Source organism: Neovison vison, chromosome 6 (assembly GCF_020171115.1).
Source record: "Neovison vison isolate M4711 chromosome 6, ASM_NN_V1, whole genome shotgun sequence".
NCBI lineage: Eukaryota > Metazoa > Chordata > Mammalia > Carnivora > Mustelidae > Neogale > Neogale vison.
This window is the reverse complement of record NC_058096.1, coordinates 208,734,636-208,755,090: the sequence shown is the minus strand read 5'-3', so window position 1 is coordinate 208,755,090 and position 20,455 is coordinate 208,734,636. Positions and strand designations below refer to the sequence as shown.

Below are 20,455 nucleotides of genomic sequence, written 5' to 3'. Positions count from 1 at the left end.
TTCCTAAGGAAGATCAGTTTTGCTCAGCGTGTGCGGTCAGGCTTGGAAATGAGGGTGTCGCTGACTCTACCGAGAGAGTTGTGTTGGGTTCCTCTGACTGTGGTGCTTTAGAACAGAGGGTCAAGGATGACACATGTACCCATTTCTTCGCTGAAGAGGCTGAGTGCCCTAAAGGCAGGTTGGGATCAAGCCCTGCTACACTAATGCTGTTTAATGCCATCACTCTTTCCTTCAGCATAGATAACCGCATTAAGTTTTTTAAATGGCTCGCTGTTCATTCTCTCCTTGTCTTCCTTTGCTCTAAAACAAACCAATCTAATTTGTAATGAATTTAACTCTCATCCTAGAATATGCACATCTCTCTCTTATCTTCCTGCTTTGTCCCGCATTATCTGTCTTCCTCCCTTTCATTTCTCCCAGGAAGGATTAATGTCAGTGGGATTTGCAGTAGCGCCCCCCCCCCCCCCCCCCCCCTCACCCTCCCCCACCCCCGCACTGCTTCTCGTGTCCCTTCAGTTGTGTTGTGGGAGGCAGCAAGGATCTACTCTCCCTAGGGCCCTGTCCCCTCCCTGGCAGGTCTTGGGAATCAAGTGTACACTGTGGCATGGCAGGATCCCCAACAGGACATGCACTAAAGCATTGTGATAGAAACTAACCCATCTTGAACCTTGCACCATGATTTTTCCAACACGCCGCACAGCTTTCGTGAGCTGTGTTACCATGACTAGGTAGAGATTGAATCTCAGTTTATTGAGCATGTATTATGTGCCAGGCTCTGTTCTGGGCATTTGTGGGAGAACGGGGGAGGGCGGTCTAGTGAAGGTCTTCCCTCAAGCTTTACAAATTCATACCAACCAATTTTTTTTTTTTTTAATTCAAGGAAGTAATGGGAAACCTTGGTCTCCTGGCTTTCCATGTGTGTATGTGGGACACCGTCTGAATGAGCTGCAGGGTCTGTGACAGTTAAGTGAGGAATCCCGTGCACCTGGTGTGGCAAGCCCCGTGCACCTTGGTCATTAAGTCACAGGTGTGGGTCAGGTGCCCTCAGGAGAGAATGGAGACGTGACTCCTTCCTGTCTCTCCCAGAGCTAAACAGGGCTGGTGTCTCAAGGTGGGGGGAGTCCTTTGCAGACAGAAGCACTGTGTCACGAGGAACATCATTATTGTCATCCCACACTATCAGTCATTCTTGATCCAAGGCTTTGGGCAGTTTTTACACACATTTCATTTGTTCTAGAAAATTTCACTTTCATGAGGCTTTTGATATCATTTCCATGTCTTCGACAGATAACTCAGAACGGCTATAAAGGGAAGACCATGAGGGTGAGGTGTTCAGAAATGGCCGTTTTCTAGAGTTCCCTAGAGAAGCAGATTTTCACAGAAGAGCAGCAGAATTGGGATCCGTCTTCTAGGGGAGACTCAGAGTCCTGTGGGCAAAATGGCCGCCCCTGCTGTGCATAGAAAGGAAAACATTTCAGAGAGGCTGAATAGTCCCCTGCCAGCCCCTTAAAGAGGCAGTGGAGACCTTCAGTGAGAAACAGAACCAACGTCTTGGCAGCTGGCAAACTGTAACAGGATGAGGAAATCTTTTTTCCTTCCTGAAGTTTTGGATCTGAGAAGCTCAAGGCATCACGTCTGAATTCCCGCAGCTCACTTTTGTGTACCATAATAGAGTATTGTGCTCTCCCGCTGAGGGTGGTAGCTGCTTGCTTAGGCAAATGGTGTGTATTTGGAGTCACTGATTCCGTTTCCAGACAGAGGACACAAGGTCTCCTTTGTGGGTGGACAGTCAAAGAGCAGAAAACCACCGGACGGGGAGCTTCTTGGTGGTACTCTGGTTGGAGGCATAATTTCATCAACGTCAAAAATGACCTTTCTCATAGACAATAGCATGGATGGATCCCAGGGGGATCCGACTGAGTGGAACAAAGAGTCAGTCTCCAAAGGTGATATACTCCATGATTCCATTTATTCAGCGTTCTTGAACTAACCAAATTACAGAGGTAGAAAACACATTAGTGGTCACCAGGGCTTAGGGACTGGGCAGAGGGGGCGGGGCGGTGGCCACACAGAGGGGACCAGGAGGAGCCCAGCAGTGGCCGAGCTGCCCTGGATCTTGACCGTGGTGGAGGTTCCATGAAGCCGCACCCTCACACTCATGCTAATAAATGCTTGTATGAGATGAGATCTGCGTAAGCTCTGCAGATTGTACCCTTCTCAGTATCCTGGTTTACACGTGGCCACTGGGGGAGACAGAGGGGTCACGTTGCTTTACGACCTCCTGTGAACATTTCCTTAGTTCAAAACGGGGTTTGTTCATCATAGTCTTTCTAAACCCACAAGTCCTGAGTGTTGAGATTTTGACTCTGGAACATAGGAGACCGAGAGAGAGGGAGGAAGGGAAGAAGGAATTTATTTCGAGTTGAAGAAGGTTTTAACAGACACATGCATGCGCACACGCGCACACACACACACACGCACGTGTGCAGCTGACCAGATACAGCCCTTTATCCTGCCGGCGTCTGAGACACAAAGTGGTGGCAGGATTCCGTCCCAGGATTGGCCTGCCCTCCAGGCCCCACAGGCTCTGCTGCACGAGAGAGTGTGCTCACCCCCGTAAGCCCCACTTCAGAAGAAACGGCCAAAAGCCAACTGCAGAAGGGAACTCCCCCTCCCCTCCAGCATACTTCTCGGGACTTCTTAAAGCCAAGCAAAACCTCAATTTTTAATTGAAAAGTTACATCTCAGGGTGCCTGGGTGTCTCAGTTGTTAAGCATCTGCCTTCGGCTCAGGTCATGATCCCACGGTCCTGGGATGGAGTCCCGCATCGGGCTCTCTGCTCAGCAGGAAGCCTGCTTCTCCCTCTGCAGCTCCCCCTGCTTGTGCTCTCCCTCTCTCTCTGTTAAATAAATAAATAAAACACTTTGTAAAAGAAAGAAAAGTTATATCTACAATGCATACTGTGACACATCTGACCATTGAGGAAGGTGTGTCCCCAGCCTCATTGGGTCCTTGTCCTTCTGTTGCTCTGAGACCCCCTTCTCCCCATTTGCTGTTCAGTCTCCTGCTAGACCCCGATGCATGCGGTACGTGAACTGTCTGTTTTTTTAATTTTTATTTATTTATTTTTATTAACATATAATGTACTATTTGCTTTAGGAGTACAGGTCTGTGAATCATCAGTCTTACACACTTCACAGCATTCATCATAGCACATCCCCTCCCCAAAGTCCATCACCCAGCCACCCCCTTCTCTTACGGTTTGTCTCCCTCCCAGTCCCATCTTGTTTCTTTTTTTTTTTTTTAAGATTTTATCTATTTATTTGCCAGAGACAGAGGAAGAGAGAGCGAGCGAGCACAGGCAGACAGAGAAGCAGGCAGAGGCAGAGGGAGAAGCAGGCTCCCCGCCAAGCAAGGAGCCCGATGCGGGACTCGATCCCAGGACCCTGGGATCATGACCTGAGCCAAAGGCAGCTGCTTAACCAACGGAGCCACCCAGGCGTCCCTCTTGTTTCATTTCTTTCCCTCCCTTCCCCCTACAGTCCCCTGTCCTGCCTCGCCTCTCAAATTCCTCATATCAGGGAGATCATATGATAATTGTCTTTGTCTGATTGACTTATTTCACTCAGCATAATACCCCTCTAGTTCCCTCCACATCATTGCAAATGGCAAGATTTCATTTCTTTTGATGGCTGCATAGTATTCCATTGTGTATATATATACCACCTCTTCTTTATCCATTCATCTGTTGATGGACATATAGGTTCTTTCCGTAGATGGGCTATTGTGGACACTGCTTCTATAAACATTCGGGTGCACATGCCCCTTCGGATCACTACATTTGTATCTTTAGGGTAAATACCCAGTGGTATGATTGCTGGGTCGTAGGGTAGTTCTATTTTCAACTTTCTGAGGAACCTCCATGCTGTTTTCCAGAGTGGCTGCACCAGCTTGCATTCCCACCAGCAGTGTAGGAGGGTTCCCCTTTCTTTGCAATCCTCACCAGCATCTGCCATTTCCAGACTTGTTAATTTTAGCCATTCTGACTGGTGTGAGGTGGTATCTCGTTGTGGTTTTGATTAGTATTTCCCTGATGCCGAGTGATGTGGAGCACCTTTTAAATGTGTCTGTTGGCCATCTGGATGTCTTCTTTGGAGAAATTTCTGTTCATGTCTTCAGTGCGCATCTGTTCTTAATGCGAATGTTGGCCCGCCGTACAAACGGTTTTCTCACTCTGTGTTTGGAGTTGTTCTGTGTCGGTACTTCGGCCGGACCCTTTCTTGTCAGCCACGCCGTGTGCTGCCCTGCGACGTTCCAGAAGTCGAGTCGTCTTCTACTCATGGACACTTGGGTGCTTGTCCTCCTTCTGCTACTTCTTGTGCTGCTTTGAGTTTAGCCTCTTGTCCAAAATACCAGTTCTTGACAGTGTGGGGTAAGGTCTCTGTTTCTCTTTCTGGCCCCTCTCATGGCTGTGCAGTGATTTCCTTCTGTCTGGATTCCTGCCTCGGGCTTTACCTGGTGCGGGCTCTGGGTCTTCCATCAGCACTGTAATTGTGAGGCAACAGCAAGGGGCACCCCCTGAGGCATTCAGAACGGACTCGTTATCCCAAACCATCAGGCTGCTGCCACCAATCCATTTCTCTTTGTGAAATGAAAGCGACCGCAAAGTAGCGTAGCTTCATGTTGTGCTGTGCATATGTGCCGGATCCCTTAATTCCAGCACAATGACAGACATACAGATCGTGTAGGGGTATGTGTGTGATCATTGCAGCGCAGAAGTTCTCACTGACGTCCAGATGGCATTTTACGAACGAGTATGTGTGTGGCGTCGGTGTCATTATCTCAAAATAATGTCCGTGGAGTTCCTTCAGTGGGTAAAGGCTGAAATGAGCCGATATCTCATCCTGTCCATTTTTTGGAATCACCAGGGCTGGGTGAGGCTCAGTGGGAGTCCCCAAGTCCAGCTGGGTGTGTGTGTGTGTGTGCGCGCGCGCACGTGCGTGACGCAGGGATGCAGGGTAGAAGCAGGTCCACTGGTGGCCAGCAAGAGAGGCTGCCATCCCCAGACACTAAGCCCGTCCCAGCACCTGCTCTGGGGTGCCATGGTGGCGTGGTGACCTCCCCAGCTCTTGGAGCATAAGAGGGGTCGTTTCTGAGGAAGGTCTGACGACAAAAGCTCTCCCAGATGAGGGGCAGGAAGGGGGAGGCCATAGGCGATAGCCGGCCCTGGGTGGTAGCCCTGAGCACCAGGGCCCTGACGCATCCCAGCTCACGGTCAGACTTTCTCCAGGTGCTGTCCAAAGGCCAGCTCTCGAACTGGCACATGTCATGTAAAGACATGCAAACATAGGGTGTTTTTCCTTCCCTACAGAGTTAGGAGGCAAAACACTGCAGAAACCCGGAGCCGAGAGTTTCTGTTCCGCCCCGCTGAGCAGGACAGCCCCGCTCCCATCTACATGCAAACTCTGGCAGGGACCCAGGCCCCTATAAATAAGCATCCGGGCTGCTCCAGGAAGGCTGGGCTTCCTCATTTTTTTTTTTTTTAAGTGGAATTTGCAACAGCTTCTGTCCAGAACATTTGTGTCCAAGGCCCTTTCATCTCCGAGGCGTCCTGTACGATGACCATGCGGAGGTTCTGGAATCCTTCCCACAGCAGCTGGGTCACAGGACGAGCCCTACGGGGCCAGCCTGTTGGAGTACAGAAACAATTATCTCCCTTCTGTGACCTCCGTCTTGTATTTAGATGGGAGTCGTCATGATGCCCTTTCTGAGGACCGAGCAGGAAGCTCCTTTCGGTTCCGGCCAAACAGCTTACTAGCAATGGAGTAGCTTCCTCAGTAAGTTCTGGAAGCCCAGGGCACAGGGGTCAGCCGGGACCCAGGAATACATCTCGGACACCACTCGGTCCACAGACTCTGATGGGCCTTCCCTCCCTGCAGACTAACTCGCAGCACAGGCTTACGACGAGAGTGCCAGAGAGGAAACAGAACGGGCCACACCGACATCTGTGACACTAGCCTGGGAATCAGGACAGAGGTCCGAGAGTGGAGCGGATCAGTGCTGCTCAGAGGGGGCCGTGGACCCGGTGTGGGAACCCGCTGTAACCATCTACCAGTGACATAAACAGCTTGAGCTCAGAACGCAGATCTGCTGTGTCACAGAGCACACATCCAAGTGAGGCTGACCCGTATTTTGGCACAAAGACTCTCTCAAGGGAGCGGTGTGTCCGTCCACCTTCCGGCCTTTGCTCCCATGCGTCGTGGGTGACCACCTTGAGCAGTTTCGTGTAGCAGCTGTGGATGGTCGTGAAACCATCCCTGGTACAAGATAGTGTAGAAGAAACATCACAAACCGATAGGGAAGAGAAGGTTTGCGCTCCGAATTAGGTTTGGAAAATTGGCCGTGTAATGTTCCTGCACTTCAAGATTCTATTTATTTATTGGAGAGAGAGAGAGAGAGGGAGCAGGGGGAGGGGAAGGAGGAGAGGGAGAAGCAGGGTCCCTGCTGAGCAGGGAGCCTGATGCGGGACTCGATCCCAGGACCCCAGGATCCTGACCTGAGCCGAAGGCAGACGCTTACCTGACTAAGCCACCCAGGCGCCCCAATGCGCCTTCACTTCACGCACAAAATGAAACAGGGATGGGTTCAAAAGTGAAACGGGGAACAAAATGTAGCCTTCAAAAGAAACCAGAAGAGAAATCATGAACCCATCTCACAGTGTGGGAAAACTTGCTTTCGAAACGTCTTTTCAAATGACCAAAATAATAAATGCTTTTTGCAGAGAGTTTATAAAGCTTTAAGAGGAAGAATCACCTGGGGCGCCTGGGTGGCTCAGTGGGTTGGGGCCTCTGCCTTCAGCTCAGGTCATGATCCCAGGGTCCTGGGATCGAGCCCCTGCATCGGGCTCTCTGCTTGTCAGGGAGCCTGCTTCCTCTCCTCTCTCTCTGCCTGCCTCTCTGCCTACTTGTGATCTCTGTCTGTCAAATAAATAAAAATAAAATTTTTAAAAAAAAAAAAAAAGAGGAAGAATCACCTATGATTCCGTCTTTTGGGGTAGATTCACCGATGTCCTTCTGCTTTCTTCTCTCTGACCTTTTCCCCATTCGTAGAAATATTTAATAAAACTAGGGTCACATGATACCGACTACTGCATATCCTCCTTTTCTGTGAAATTCACTATTATTTTAAAATATTGAAACAAAAGGAATACAAAACTACATATACAGCATGATCTTGGTGGTAGTGGTTCAGTTTGGTGGGGTTGCTTTATACACTGTTCATTAAATACATCACTGTTCTTCAGAATCAGAAGTTTAGGGGCACCTGGGTGGCTCAGTCAGTTAAGCGTCTGGCTCTTGATTTCAGCTCAGGTCATGATCTCGGGGTCGTGGGACCAAGCCCATGTGGAATCTGCTGGAGATTCTCTCTCTCTCCCTCCGCCTCTCTCTCTGTTCTCTCTTTCTCTAAAAATAAATAATTAACATATTTGGGGGGGAAAAATCAGAAGTTTAAAAAATGCTATGCAGGTGAACATGATTTTCTGCTTTCTAGTTTGACCTTTTATAAATTGTCTGTAAGGAGCATGCATTACTTTTGCCCTCAAGAAAAATAAAACATTGTCAGTCCCAGCTCAGTGTTCCAGGCACTGGCGTTGGTGGGATTCGGTCCCTCCGTCTTGCAGTTGGCCTCAGACCACCGGTGAGGTGCGGGCCCCTCCCTCAAATGCATCTCCCGGGCTCGGGGGAGGGGTGCAGGGCCACCACCATCCCCTCTCTCCTACCTCTGGGAGAATGAAGGCCATGCAGCGGCCATGGCTCTGCCCCAGCCTGGGCATGCCGCCGCGTTCACTGCCAGCCCCAGCCTAGGGCCCTCCTCTGGGAGGATGAGGATGCAGGGTCATGTGTCCACGGTTTTCTGATGGGTGTATTTCCTGCACGTTTTGGGGGCATCTCTTGTGCTCATGGGATCGGCAGAGGCTTTGCAGTCAAAACTTTCCCTGCAAGCAGCCCCGTGGCTGAGATCCCCTGGAGTCCCCCTATAGCCCTGTGGGTGCTGAGCACGGCTGCTCAGCTTGGGGACTGCAGCATGGAACACTGTAGGACTCAAGGCTCGTGGGGGTTTCCTTCCTCGCTGCTGCCTCGCATTTGACCAATCCTGAGCCAAGGCCATTGTCAGCCCCCCTTGAGAAGAAGTGTAGTGTGAAGGCTGAGATCCCTGCTGTTCCCGGCATGTTGGCGCCCGTGATCCTGAGTGAAAGGACCGGCTAGGAGGCCCTCGCAGACCACAAGTCTTCACAGGCAGGAAAGGAAATGAGCATGGCTCGTTATTTTGGGAGCCGTTCTCAGGAGCACAAAGACGTGCCTTCACCAACAGAACTGCAGAGACCAAGGAAAATCAGCAGCCTTGTTTTTTCCAAGTCTCACTTGGTTTTTATTTTTAAAGATTTTTAAAGATTTTTTTTAAAAGGTTTTTAAAGATTTTATTTACTTATTTATTTGAGAGAGAGAGAGAGAGAGAGAAGGAAAGCACAGAGGGAGAAGGAAAAGGAGAGGGAGAAGCAGGCTCCCTGCTGAGCAGGGAGCCCGAGGGGAGACTTGATTCCAGCACCCAGGGATCATGACCTGAGCCAAAGGCAGACACTTAGCCAGCTGAGCCACCAAGGTGTCCCCCTAAATGCACACTTTAGAACCAAGTATCCATCCATCTCTACAGCTCTGGGTCCTGTTTAAATGCGGAGGGGGTACCCCTAAGCCCAGATGATAAGCCAGGCCAACGTAAGTGGGGGGCCCCCAGTAGGCTGTGTAAAGCCGAGGTGCAGCCTCCCCAGGCAGCTCCAAGCCAGGCTGCGTTGGGGCGAAAGCTGTGTACTCTGCTCCCATGAACCTTGTGTGTGCCCGTGACCGTCTGTGCCTTGATGTTGCAGGCCTGGCGCAGGTTCCTGGGAAGCTGTGTGCCCACTACGCCTGGGATGCCGGTGTGCTGCTGCAGGCCTGGCCGGCTGTGGACCCGCAGTTCCTTCAGCAGCCAGACGTGGTAGAGATGGCCGTCCTGGTGAGTGTCCCCCGCAGCCAGGTGGTCAGGCCTTTCTAGACCACCCGGCCTAACTCGGCTGGACCGTTCCCCGCCTGTCTTACGCTCGTACATTTCGGCTTTGAGAGGTCACCACGCACTGCGAGCCTGTGACATAACCCTGCCCCGCATCAGAAGTTCGGATCACCTTGCCCTCCTCCCTCGGCGTTCCACTCTCCTCCTCAGCTCTTGCTTCGTTTAGGGAGAAGGGGGATGGTGAGTGGTTGGCGGAGAGGGAACACCTCACTGGGAAAGCTATTTCAGAACAGCTCCGGAATGTTCCTTTTTTTTCTTTTAATTTCTTTCTTTCTTTCTTTTTTTTTTGGTAAATTACGTCATTATAGATGCATAAAAGTAGTTTTATATTCCAACCTTTTACAGAGCACATGACTCAGATAGTTTATCCTTTATGTAATTATTACATCTTTAATGTGTTTACTCTGAAACACATTACCAGGAATTTTTAATGCTGATGTGTCTGAAGAAGGAAAGGGAAACAGGGGGCCCTCTTGGCCCGTCTCTGAACCACACGTGGGGCCAGGCCCTTCACATCCAAGATTTCATTGAACTCTTACCACTCTGTCAGGTAGGCGTTTCCCTTCTCCTTGATTTCACTTGAGAAGTTAGGCTCGGAGAAGTTGGTCGCCCTGAGGTGATTTGCTCATTGGTCAGTAATGATCATGTGACCTGCTATGCTTCAGGCACGGTGCTAGGCTCTGGGGGGATACAAAATCGAACAGGACAGACAGCCTCCCTGCCCTGATGGAGCTGAAAGTCGAGTGGGAGAGAGTGGGAAAAGGAAAGAAAAATAAATAAAACTGTTGCAAATGGTGAAAAGGGCCAGGACCGAACCACCCAGGAGCTGAGAGAGAGCCAGGCCTCGCAGGGGCCCAGTCGGCCAGGCCCCGGTTCTTCTGCATCCTGGGCCCGGCCGGCAAGTTGGTGTTTGGAAAGACGGCTCCACGCGAGAGACCCGGCCCCTTCCCAGCCGCTTTCTCTCCACACCTCGTCCCCTGACACCTCGTTCCCCGACTGCAACCCCACTTTGCTTCCCCCACGGAGGGGAGGACATGGGCCTGCCCTGGTAGGCTCCTTCCCGAAAGCTTCAAAACCAAAAATAGCCTGGTGACACAGGGAAGTTTCTTTACCTTAAATAACGTTTATAAGAAATAATCTCGGGTCCCCCTAAGAAGTACTCATCGTGAGGAAGTGTTAACTTGAGAAAACAAAGTTGGAGCCTATCAAATACCATTCTGCTTTAGTCGCTGCAGAAAAGACATCTCGTTCTGGTTGTCGGTAAAATGGTTTCAGATTATAGTGGAAATGAAAACCCAAAGTTTAGGCTGTGAGGAGGATGCCCTGCGGGTCCCCCCATGGGGAGAACCTCCAGCTCAGGGCACCGCGCCACATGGCGGAACTTCTATAGCGGCCTGTGTTCTGTGTCCGTGTGATCTCGGTTGGTACCCTGGGCAAAAGTAGCAGGTGTGGTGACAGTATGGTGTCATTCCGCGTGGCTGGGGCCCGCCGTGTCTGTGTCCTCTGTGCCTGTGGTATGCAGGGCTAGGCGCAGCCCTGGGGTTCCCCAGCCCAGAGGCGCTGCCTCAGCATTGAGTGGCTCAGTGCCCAGGAGGGACGGTCTAAAGGGCCCAGGGTGGGCACACCCACAGGCAGTTTCTGTAGCTTCCAGATTAAGGCATGGAGCTTGGGAATGAGACTGTCCCGCTTAGAAGTCTCCCATTTTACAAGATACTTTTGTAGGGCTCTGTTTCCTCAATGATGAAAGGAGGCAAGCACTGCGCCCAGCTCTGCCTGTTGTGGAAAGAATTAGATCAGATGTTGCCAGGAGCTGCTTGGCCTGCTTCTGGACGCTCTAATGACAAAACCCACGAACAAGCAGTGAGTGCCGGCTAAGGGCCAGGCACTGCCCTAAGAACTTTTCCAGATAATGACTCGCTGACCCCGCACCACAGCCCTGGGAGCGGGCCTGGGTTTACCCATGTCACAGACGAGGCAGCTGTGTGACCAAGTCCATTTTAGAGGTGAGGGAAGGGCGGCAGAAGGGTACCCAAGCCCCGGGGGAGACGGCAGGGTCCCCAGCTACTGGTGTGGACCTCTCTGCTTCTGGCAATCGGGGCCATTACCGCAAGGGGGTGTGGGGCCTGGGCTCGAGGAGCAGTGTTTCCCTGGTGGGGAAAGGATGCCTGATCGGCAGAAGCAAAAGAAGGGTAAGCCCTCAGTGACACTGGAACAGAGAGCCATGAAGAGGGGAGCATAGGCCACTGGGGAGAAGGCCAGGCTCCACCCCCGAGAGGGTTGGGGGGCAGGCAGGGCATCTGATCAGGGAGAAGAGAGGACCCAGGTGGTCATCCAGCCCGTCTCTACCGCTGGCTGGGTGAAGTGGCTTCACCTTGTGTGCCTCGGCTTCCCTGTCTGTAAAATGGGCACAGAGCCGTCATGCCTGTCCCTCACAGGCTTGTGGGAGGAGAAACAGGTTGGCTCGGGTGGATTGAGTGGCTCAGACCTGGGCACGGAGTGAGAGCTAAGTCAGCGGGAGCTTTCATTGTCCACAGCTGTCACAGGGCTGCCCTTGTGTCGCTGGGTGGCCATGGTTGGGGCGGGGGCAGTGCTCTAGGCCAGCAGCCCATCAGGCCCCATTTGGAAAAGTCTGGGAGAACAGTACTGAGGCCCTGGCCCGAGGCTATGAGTAATGAGAGGAGGTGGCAGAGATGGAAGCTTGCAAGGCAAGCAGATGGGGACTGGAAGACTTCTGTCAAGTCAGACGGCCACTATCTGAGATGATTTTCAAGAGCTGCTCCACTTTAGGCCCCTGAACGCCAAGTCCAGTGTGGAATCCCACCTGGGCTTCAGTTGTCCATTTAACTGGTGCCTCGTGCCCGGAGATGCAGCGTAATGGGGACCCACTCCTTCTGAGGGGCCCACCCTGAGTAAGGCAACTTGGGGGAGTCTCAGGAGCCAGAAGCCAGGAGAGGGTGCCGGGGGCCATGTGGGAAGGCCCGCTGGGCTCTTTGGCCACATCCCGAGGCCACAAGCCGCACCCTGCCCCAGCTGGGGTCAGGAATGACTCAGCTCCCTGGACAGGCCTCCCCAGGGACAGCTGAAGGTCAGCGCCCAGGCTCTAGGGAAGCACTGTGTCTAGAAGTATTTAGGATCATGGTTCTAAGGCCGTGTACGGAAGAGGACACCCCACACTGGCTCCTTCCACCGTGGCCGGGAGTCCCGAGGGATACGGGGGTATAAGGCCTAGTCAGCTGGTCCCTTCAGACAGGTTTTCTCCCTCAGTGATCCAGAGGATTCCATCCTTAAAGAAGAGAAAACTGAAGTCTAGGCCTGAGGGTCTGCACAAGAGCATGTGTTCTCTCCTCCGACGCCCAGAGGAGCCCTTGCCCTGGGAGCCCTGAGCCCTTGCCCTGGGCCCCTCTTCCCCGACTGAAGTAGGAGAGCCCAAGCTGAAGCCATGACTCGGGAACAAGCACCAGTTCTAAGAATGCCGTGTTTGGGGCCCCTAGGACTTCACGAAGGGCGCGGCTTTGGTGTGACAAGACAGGAGGTCTTTTCTGAGGTCTTGGTCAAAGCAAGCACGTGGTCCTGAAAGAAGGAGACTTCTAATGGCTTAGAAACAAGATGGTGGGGGGCGAGGGCACCGTCCTTTGAACAGCAGCCCTAGTCCCACAGCTCTAGGACACCAAAACCCTGCATCCGAGAGACCCAGACTTTTTTAGGAGAACCATTTTCTAGAATATTTCAGGACACAACGTGTTGGCATCTTTGGGGCTCCCACCCAGCGATGTAAGTTGATGCAACCAAGAAAAATGCCACTAAGTTCTCCGTGCATCTGAGAAAATGGAGTGGGTGATGAGGGACACCTGATAGGCTTCGGCTGAAACCCGAGAAATTATTGCTGTTAACTTTTCATAATACGGTGACTGTATTTTCCCAGTTAAAAAAAACAAAAACAAAAAAACTAGGGGCATTAGTGAAAGAGTTCTTAGGGGAGCGGTGGGGTGGAGGATTTGAAGCACGGTGGTTCAGAAGCCGTGTGGGCCCTGAGAGCTCCTTCCCCCGTCCCACTGCCAGTTCCTGTTTGCTGGGAAGTGTGTCCTTACTGACCAGTCCTCAGAACAGCCACTGATGTCAGCAGCTGGATCGGCCCGTTCTCAGCAAGGCTGAGTTAAAGTCATGGGGGTCCAGTTTCCCTGTCCCCATGCTGGGGCGCCCCGTTCTGGAGCCAGGCCTGTGGCAGGGAGTTTACCTGCCTTCCCCAGGAGCTGGTGTCCCCCAAGACCTAGATAAAATCCTCAGTGACACTCGCTGTGTGCAGAACTTAGAGTCGATCCCCAGTGACACAACCATCCCTCTGCCCCCCCGGAAGCTGCTGAGGATTTTGACCCGATTTCCAGCACCGCTGGGACAGAGCGCGCTCCAGGTGTGGTGCCCACACGCACTCTCCGTGCCGGGGCGCCCCATCCTCTCTCTCCCAGTCTGTGGCTTTCAGGCATTACTTCTGTCCTCGCTGCCCTCTGTCCTCTGGGGAAGCTGGTGCCGCATCTTCCTGGGGGCCACCTGTCACCCTCCGGATGCTCCTCATCATTTGTCTCGATTTTCTCCTTCTCAGATCAACAACAAACACCATGGCAAGATCCCGGTGCCCCAGGGCGTCGCACGGGACCAGGACAAAGTCCATGAGCTTGTCCTCCAAAGCGAGCTGGGTGTCAGGCTCTTGCAGGGGCGAAGCATCAAGAAGGCTTTCCTGTCCCCCAGAACGGCCCTCATCAACTTCCTGGTGCAGGACTGACTGCAGGGGGCGCCCCTGAGGAAGGAGGGCTGTGCTGGGGCCCAGGGCCGGGCAGCCACTGACGTCTTGAATGTTTACCTCCGCGCTCTGCTGGGTTAGGCTTGGGCAGTGAACCTGTGCGGTGGGGCCTGGCACAGGGGTGAGGCTGGGTGTGAGCAGAGGAGCAGAGATGGAGGGCTCGGGCAGCTGCTGCAGGTGGAGGAAGCCACCAGAGGAACTGCTGGGTGTTTCCTGGGTGTCTGCAGGAAGGCGAGAAGAGAAGCAAGTAAGAATGAACGCAGCAAGCAGCCTGGGAGTTCTGACTCCTAGAAACTGCACACTCCAGGGACATGACGGTAAACTGAGGACCCACAGGCACGGGAGCAGCAAGGACAGCAGTGTTGGACAGGTGACAGCCTGGGCATTGTGGCAGATGGTCCCCTTGCTTTCCAGCTGGATGGAGGAGCCATGGGGGTCATGTCCAAATATTCAAGATGGTCTGCAGAAGCTGCTTTGCACCCGAAGGCAGGCGGGGCAGGTCCCTCCGCAGTTGTCCCCACTGCCGGGCCAGCTCTGATGCCAGATCTGGGTGAAGCACCACCTCCACCCTCCGCCAGGGTGTCAGATGTGCTGCTTGGTGTAGCAGAACCACGCCGGTTCTGAGCTCAGCTGGAACCCGGCCCAGGGCGCACCGCAGCCCCACGGGGAGTCTGCTCATGTGTGCCCCGGATGGCCCCGCCGTTGACGTGGGCCCCCGCGCTGGGTATTAGCATGAGCTCGCTCGCCTTGGGCCAGTGGGCCAGAAGCACCGGGCACTGCCTCCATGTTCAAGCTGCTGCCGCCTGGCTGCCCAGGAGGTGGCCAGGAACAGACCACCGTTGTCGGTGCATTACGGTAATCCAGTTTTCTGTGAAGTCAGCAGTTAGGTGCCCTTCTCAGAACTGGCCTGAGCCGCTGATTCATACTTAATGGGCTAGTGGGAGAGAATCCAGCCATTCTGTGCCACTGAAAACCTCTATTTGTTTTCTGATGCCGTTTTTCTGAAGTAGCCTCAGATGTGGCTGTAGTCGGGCAGCTAACACATGACCTTTTTTATTGCAATAAAATGCGTGTCATGTATGACTTGGGGACCTATGTGTGATCTTGGACTGGCCGCCATATTTCCTATTCTGGGAGTTAATCAGGAGCAGATCAGGGGGTTTCATTATCATCAGAAGCATCGGCCATGTGCCTGACTCCACACGGAAAGTTCCAAAGTGAGGTGTGGGGGGACTGACCTAAGTCCCTTTTGTGGTAGACAAAAAACCTGGTCCAGGCTCGTTAGCCACAGTGGTTAAGTTACTGGTTCCTAGATGTCGTTCAACTTGATGCCGTGCCCGGTCCCCATGCCCAAATATTCTGATGTAATTGATCTTAGGTGTGCTTGGGCATCAGGGAACCGTAAAAGCCGCATGGGTGATTCTAACGGGCAGCACAGTTCCAGAACCACTGGGTCACTTGATGGATCTGAACCGTAATGTCGAGTCCTTCCTCTCCCTGTCTTCTGCTTCACTGAGATGAGTCTGGTGTGGGACCCGAGCCTGAAGGAGCAGAGCTGGGAAGGACCAGGCCCGGAGTGGAAGGCAGGGGCCAGAACTTTCCAGCAGGTATTCAAGATGCTCCCAGAGCCCACCTGGGTATACATACCCTATTCCACATGTGAATATGATATAAGCAAGTAGATGCGGAAATTTGATACAGGGAGGGAACCTTGAGTGTTTCTGCTCTGTTGTCCTGTTTTCTTCCTAAAGTAAGCGGAGTGGCCTTGAAACCATCAACAGGATAGGGCAGGGAGCCCTTTATCTGCACAAAATCTGGCCAGAGCCACAGGCCATTAAAGCCTCAAGGCTACTGGACTGACCCGCCATGGCTTTGGAGAACTTTTTCTGCAAGAGGATAAGCCATTTGAAAACAAGAGCTCCTTGGTGCTCCTAGAGATGGTTGGTATAAAGAACAATGGAACAGAATGCTAATCCCTGGGGGTAGGGAGGTGGTGTGGGGGATGATCTCAGTCCTTTATTAACTGCCTTGATTAGGTCAAAAACCGGACCCAACAAGTTCACTTGTATTACGCCATGAAACTCTCACAAAAACCCTACAGGGAAGGAATTATCCTCTGGTAAATACAAAGAAACCCAGGCTCTGGGATTCAACACCTTGCTCAGTTTCCACAGCAGAAAAGGCGAACTGGGATCCAAACCCACATCTTCTGGCCTCCAGACCCCCGGATGCACCCCCGCCGTGTTTGCCCGGCCCCCCACTTCTCCTCCCCCACCCCCATATTTGCCCATCTTGGCCCAAAGTGCCACAGTCAGGAAATTGAGATGTTGGCCAAAAGCCGGCATTCTGAGCAGAGTCTGGCCTGGCCTCTCCCTGTGGAGGCCTCCGTTCTGTAAAGCCGGGAAGTCACAGCCCTGGACACAGGTGGGTTCCTTCCGAGAGCTCAGGGTGGGTTCCATCGGGCTGGAGGCGGAAGTTATTGCCAAACTGGTGGAACGCCCAGGTTCATGGGCAATGGGAGGGGAATGAGTGGAGAGAGTTTATGCACAGGGAAAGCAGCTCCTGGGAGGCCGCATGGCAGGGAAGTGCCGCCACACTAGGCGCCAAGCACTTGCCAAGGAAAATGAAATTGATCCCTGAGACCCTAAAACAATAAATGAGCTGGGCAAAGGCTTAGACATGCTTCCTCCCAACTTAATTACCCACACTTGGGGAGCTGGTTAAGGAAAATAGGGTGCAGCCAAAGGTGGTTTATTTTTTTAAAAATGTTAACATGACCTTTTTCTCATGAATAAATCAGTATATTTACACAATGTGATCCTGACCATAATTTTTTAAAATTCCAACCTTTACAGAGAGAGAAGGAAGTTTGCCCACAAATCATTGGTTGAGAGTCCTACGAGTCATTTTTTCCTTCTCTTTACTTTTTTGGCATATTCCAACTTGTATGGGCCATGTGGTATTTCAGTAATGGGGGGAAGATACCAAAACGTACAATTTTGTGAAGATCCGAATGAGCGAATGAGGATAAAGTCCTATCCCCCTTGATTTTTCTTTTTCTTTTTTTCCTCCCACCGTAGCAAGTTGCCAGCTGGGATGTGTCCCCAACTAGGAAAACATGGGTTCTTTGTTGTATGCAGTAGAATCTAAAGAAACAGAAAGCAGCCCCTCAGGGCGGGCAGGTGCGTGGCCCTCCCGAGCATCTCTCAGCCTCAGAATCTCGCAGAACAGAAGGTAACATTCCCTTCATGGAACTCTCCGGTCCTCAGTGGGTGTCCCAATATGGCCGCCAAGAACGTGAGCCTGGAGTCGGCCAGACCAGGATTCTGGGGCCTTGCGACCACGTGACTCTGTCACTTGAAACCTCAGTGAATCTCTTGTTTTCTCAACGATAAAACAGGAGTAAAAACCGCGCCTTGGGGTATGAGAGTGAAGTGAGGGAATGTGTGTCAAGAGCGGGACATAGAATAAGCTCTCAATAAAAGAGAATGGCCCAGGGCGACTGGGTGGCTCAGTGGGTTAAAGCCTCTGCTTTAGGCTCAGGTGATGATCCCAGGGTCCTGGAATCGAGCCCCTAATCAGGCTCTCTGCTCTGCCTGCCTTTCTGCTACCTTGTGATCTCTGTCAAATAAATAAATAAAAGCTTAAAAAGAGAGAGTGAGAGAGAATGGGCCATAATGAGTAATCTTGCCTGAGTAAAAACAGGCTAATGGTCTAGAATGGGATTATCTTTGGCCAGAAAGAAGGGAACTTTCAGAAAAATACACATCCTAGGTCTATTGAGGAAAAAGACTTAAGCAGTAATCTTGGAGGAATTTTAATCCCGTTGGGTAGAATCAGCCCTATTATTTGGTATTTTCTCCTCCTGTCCTGAAACCTTTGTATTATGTGCTTCCATCAATCCGTGCCTGCTGGTTAGTGTCTTGGAGCTTCATCTGGGGGACGGTGACCTCTCTTTGGTGCTGGGGACCCTCTTTTCTTTAAGTGGGAGCCCAGGCCACAGTCTGGCAAGAGTCCGGGAAGCTCCCAGCCTTCTTCTGGTCCCACGCTGGCCAGTCACTTTTGTCCCAGGACACATGGGATTGTGATATGGGAAAGAATGCAGCCAGGGACAAAAAGCCAAGAACTGGAAACCATACGCATGAGCCTAGCTTCAGCCCTTAGCTCAAGTCCGGTTCAGGTGAGGTGGCCCGCCTGTGGCACCTGGAGTAGAAGGTTTCCCGAGTGGCCTCTGAGCCCTTTCCTCCACAGCAGCTCCTGGAAGGGAAGCCTGTGATGTGCCGGGGCCGGGGGTGGGGGTGGGGGCAGGAGGGCCTCTTGACTTTGTGGAGCTGCCATCATCCTTACCGTGTCACCTGCCTTAGCCTGGGGTTTCCTGATCGGTGGCCTGAGGCTGCTGGGAGCAATGGCCCAGTGGTATGAGCTGGACAAGATTGGGGGCCACGTGGAAAAGTCCACCAGAGACTCTGATGGGCCTTTCGTGGCCCAGGGGCCTCTTGGCAGTCCAGTGCTCAGGCAAGATGGCCTCCAAACCGAAAGCAGGACATCAGAAGTTTTTCGCTGACGGGTTTGGGACCACAGGTCAAAGAGGGTGTGGTTCCTGCCCCAGTTGGCCTCCCCGCCAGTGCCCTCCTTGGCCTTCCTTCTCCTGGGAGAGGTCAGGCTTACAGGGTCATCTTGTGTACCACACACCATTGCAAGGGCTTTACCACTATTCTGACCTTCCCACATCGAAGCAACAAAGTGGGAATTATGACCCACTTCCTATAAATAAGGAAAGAAGCCCAAGTCATGACTCCCTAAGTCATAGCCCTAGGAGCTGCCAGAGCCCAGACCAGCCCCCGGCCCCTGCTTCCCCCCCCCCCCCCGAGGCACCCACCCTGCTGACCTGCGAGGCAAGAAGTGGGATGCCCTGGGGCTCGTTCTTGCTCTTTATATCCAGAGAATTCTGAACTGGAGCTCTGGCATGTGTGTGGCCCTGCGGGGGTGTCCCTCCTTGCAGAAGGGGTTGGGCTTTTGTGAATTTCTTGCACCGGTCCATCGCTGGCCTCGGGTCACTTCTGGGGGGTGAGGATGATAACTCCTGGGCATCTGGGGGTGAAGGGACTCTCCTCAGCTCAAGGAAAGTCTCCGGAGAGGGGACATCAGCAGCCGGCCCATGAAGGGGATTGACGGGGGTTGGTGCCCCCAGGGGAGAGGAGGTGACCCTCGGAGCCCAGGAAGCAGCACGCCTATAAGGAGAGGAAAGGCTCTAGATCAGCAGCCAGACTCACAGGAGACGTGGAATGTGGGACGGAGTCTAAACAGGCCCAACTGCCCCTGGCTTGCCTTGTGCCAATACGCTGTGCGGCTCAGGGCAGCGCTGCTGGCCCTCCGAGCGGTAGACAAGACCAGTCAGGGGGCCTTCTCATCCCCCTTCTGCTGATGACAAAACTGTGGCTCAGACGGGCTGAGACTTGCTTGAGACCATGGCTGTACATGATGAAGTATCTTGACTCCGATCTGGGCCCATTCCACTCGCAGCACCCCTCCCCTGCTTTGTAGGGCAAGCCTGGTGCTCGCAGCGGCAGAAGTCAATTCAGGACATCAATCATCCCAATGGACGAGCCCCACCGCACCCTAGAGGTCAAGGGAAGGCACAGGGTAAGCAAAACGAGAAGAGTTTGCTCTCCCCTTCCTCCCTCGGAGACTAAGGAGCGGAAAACATCTGCTTCATGGGCTGGGTCCCCGTCCGACCCTACAAGGGTGGGCGGCTGAAGGCTCTCGTCCAAGCTGGTGAGTCTGGGGTTTGGAATCTGGGATGACCAACAGTGAGTGGGGCGGGCATCCCCCAGGGGTGGGAGGGTGGGCAGTGCTGGGGCCGACGGGAAGGAGAGAGCCTGGAAGGAGAAAGGCCAGTCCTGGAGGCAGAGGCCCAGATCCAAGGGTGGGGCCCCTCCAGGCGTCCATCATACCTCTGGGCCCGCCCTCATGGGGGAGGCGTGCAGGGATCATGAGGCCCTGCAGGGGAGTGACCAGGCCCACTGAAGTCACCCAGCTGGCCGGGGACCCAGCACATCTGACTCACCTCCCCCAGCCTCAAGCCCTGAACTTAAATTCCCATTCTCACTGGGACTCTGCAAGAGCATTGCCTGGCCTGGACACCCAGGATGTAAGAGCCATGGTCTGGGATCCCCCAATATCAGCAGTGATAACATTTACTACTTACTATGAGCTAATTATGTGGCAGGCCCTGTTCTACGAGCTTTACCACCGGAGGGGCCTCGCTCATCTCACACCGGAGAGCCAGGATTCTGACCCTGCTCCCCACACCGCTGCCAAAAGCCTTTATGCAAGCTGGCCCATGCACCTCCTGGATTTTTCCAAGACAGTCCTGGTTTTCTCTCCCATGAACCCAGGGCCCCCTAGAAACCATGCAGCCCACACTTGCTGACCTGTGGCCGGGGAGGTCAGCCCACTGGGGGTGCACAGCTGCGTGAGTGTACCCCAGGTGTCCCAAGGCATCCAACTCAGCGAGGGCCCACTGCGAGGTCTGGGCTCACTCTGAGCCTGGCA

At 53.1% G+C, this 20,455-nt stretch overlaps 1 protein-coding gene across 3 annotated transcripts in view; it reads left to right on the top strand.

Annotated features, from left to right (window-relative positions):
- LARS2 (leucyl-tRNA synthetase 2, mitochondrial) overlaps positions 1-14,983 on the top strand; it is a 155,515-nt gene extending 140,532 nt beyond the window's left edge. For all 3 annotated transcript variants that reach the window (XM_044253744.1, XM_044253742.1, XM_044253743.1), the window contains 2 exons: positions 8,924-9,051; positions 13,703-14,983. In XM_044253744.1, coding sequence (XP_044109679.1) covers positions 8,924-9,051; positions 13,703-13,882 — 308 coding nt within the window. In that variant the 3' untranslated portion in view covers positions 13,883-14,983. The remainder of the gene's footprint in view (positions 1-8,923; positions 9,052-13,702) is intronic.
- Positions 14,984-20,455: the final 5,472 nt, after the last annotated feature.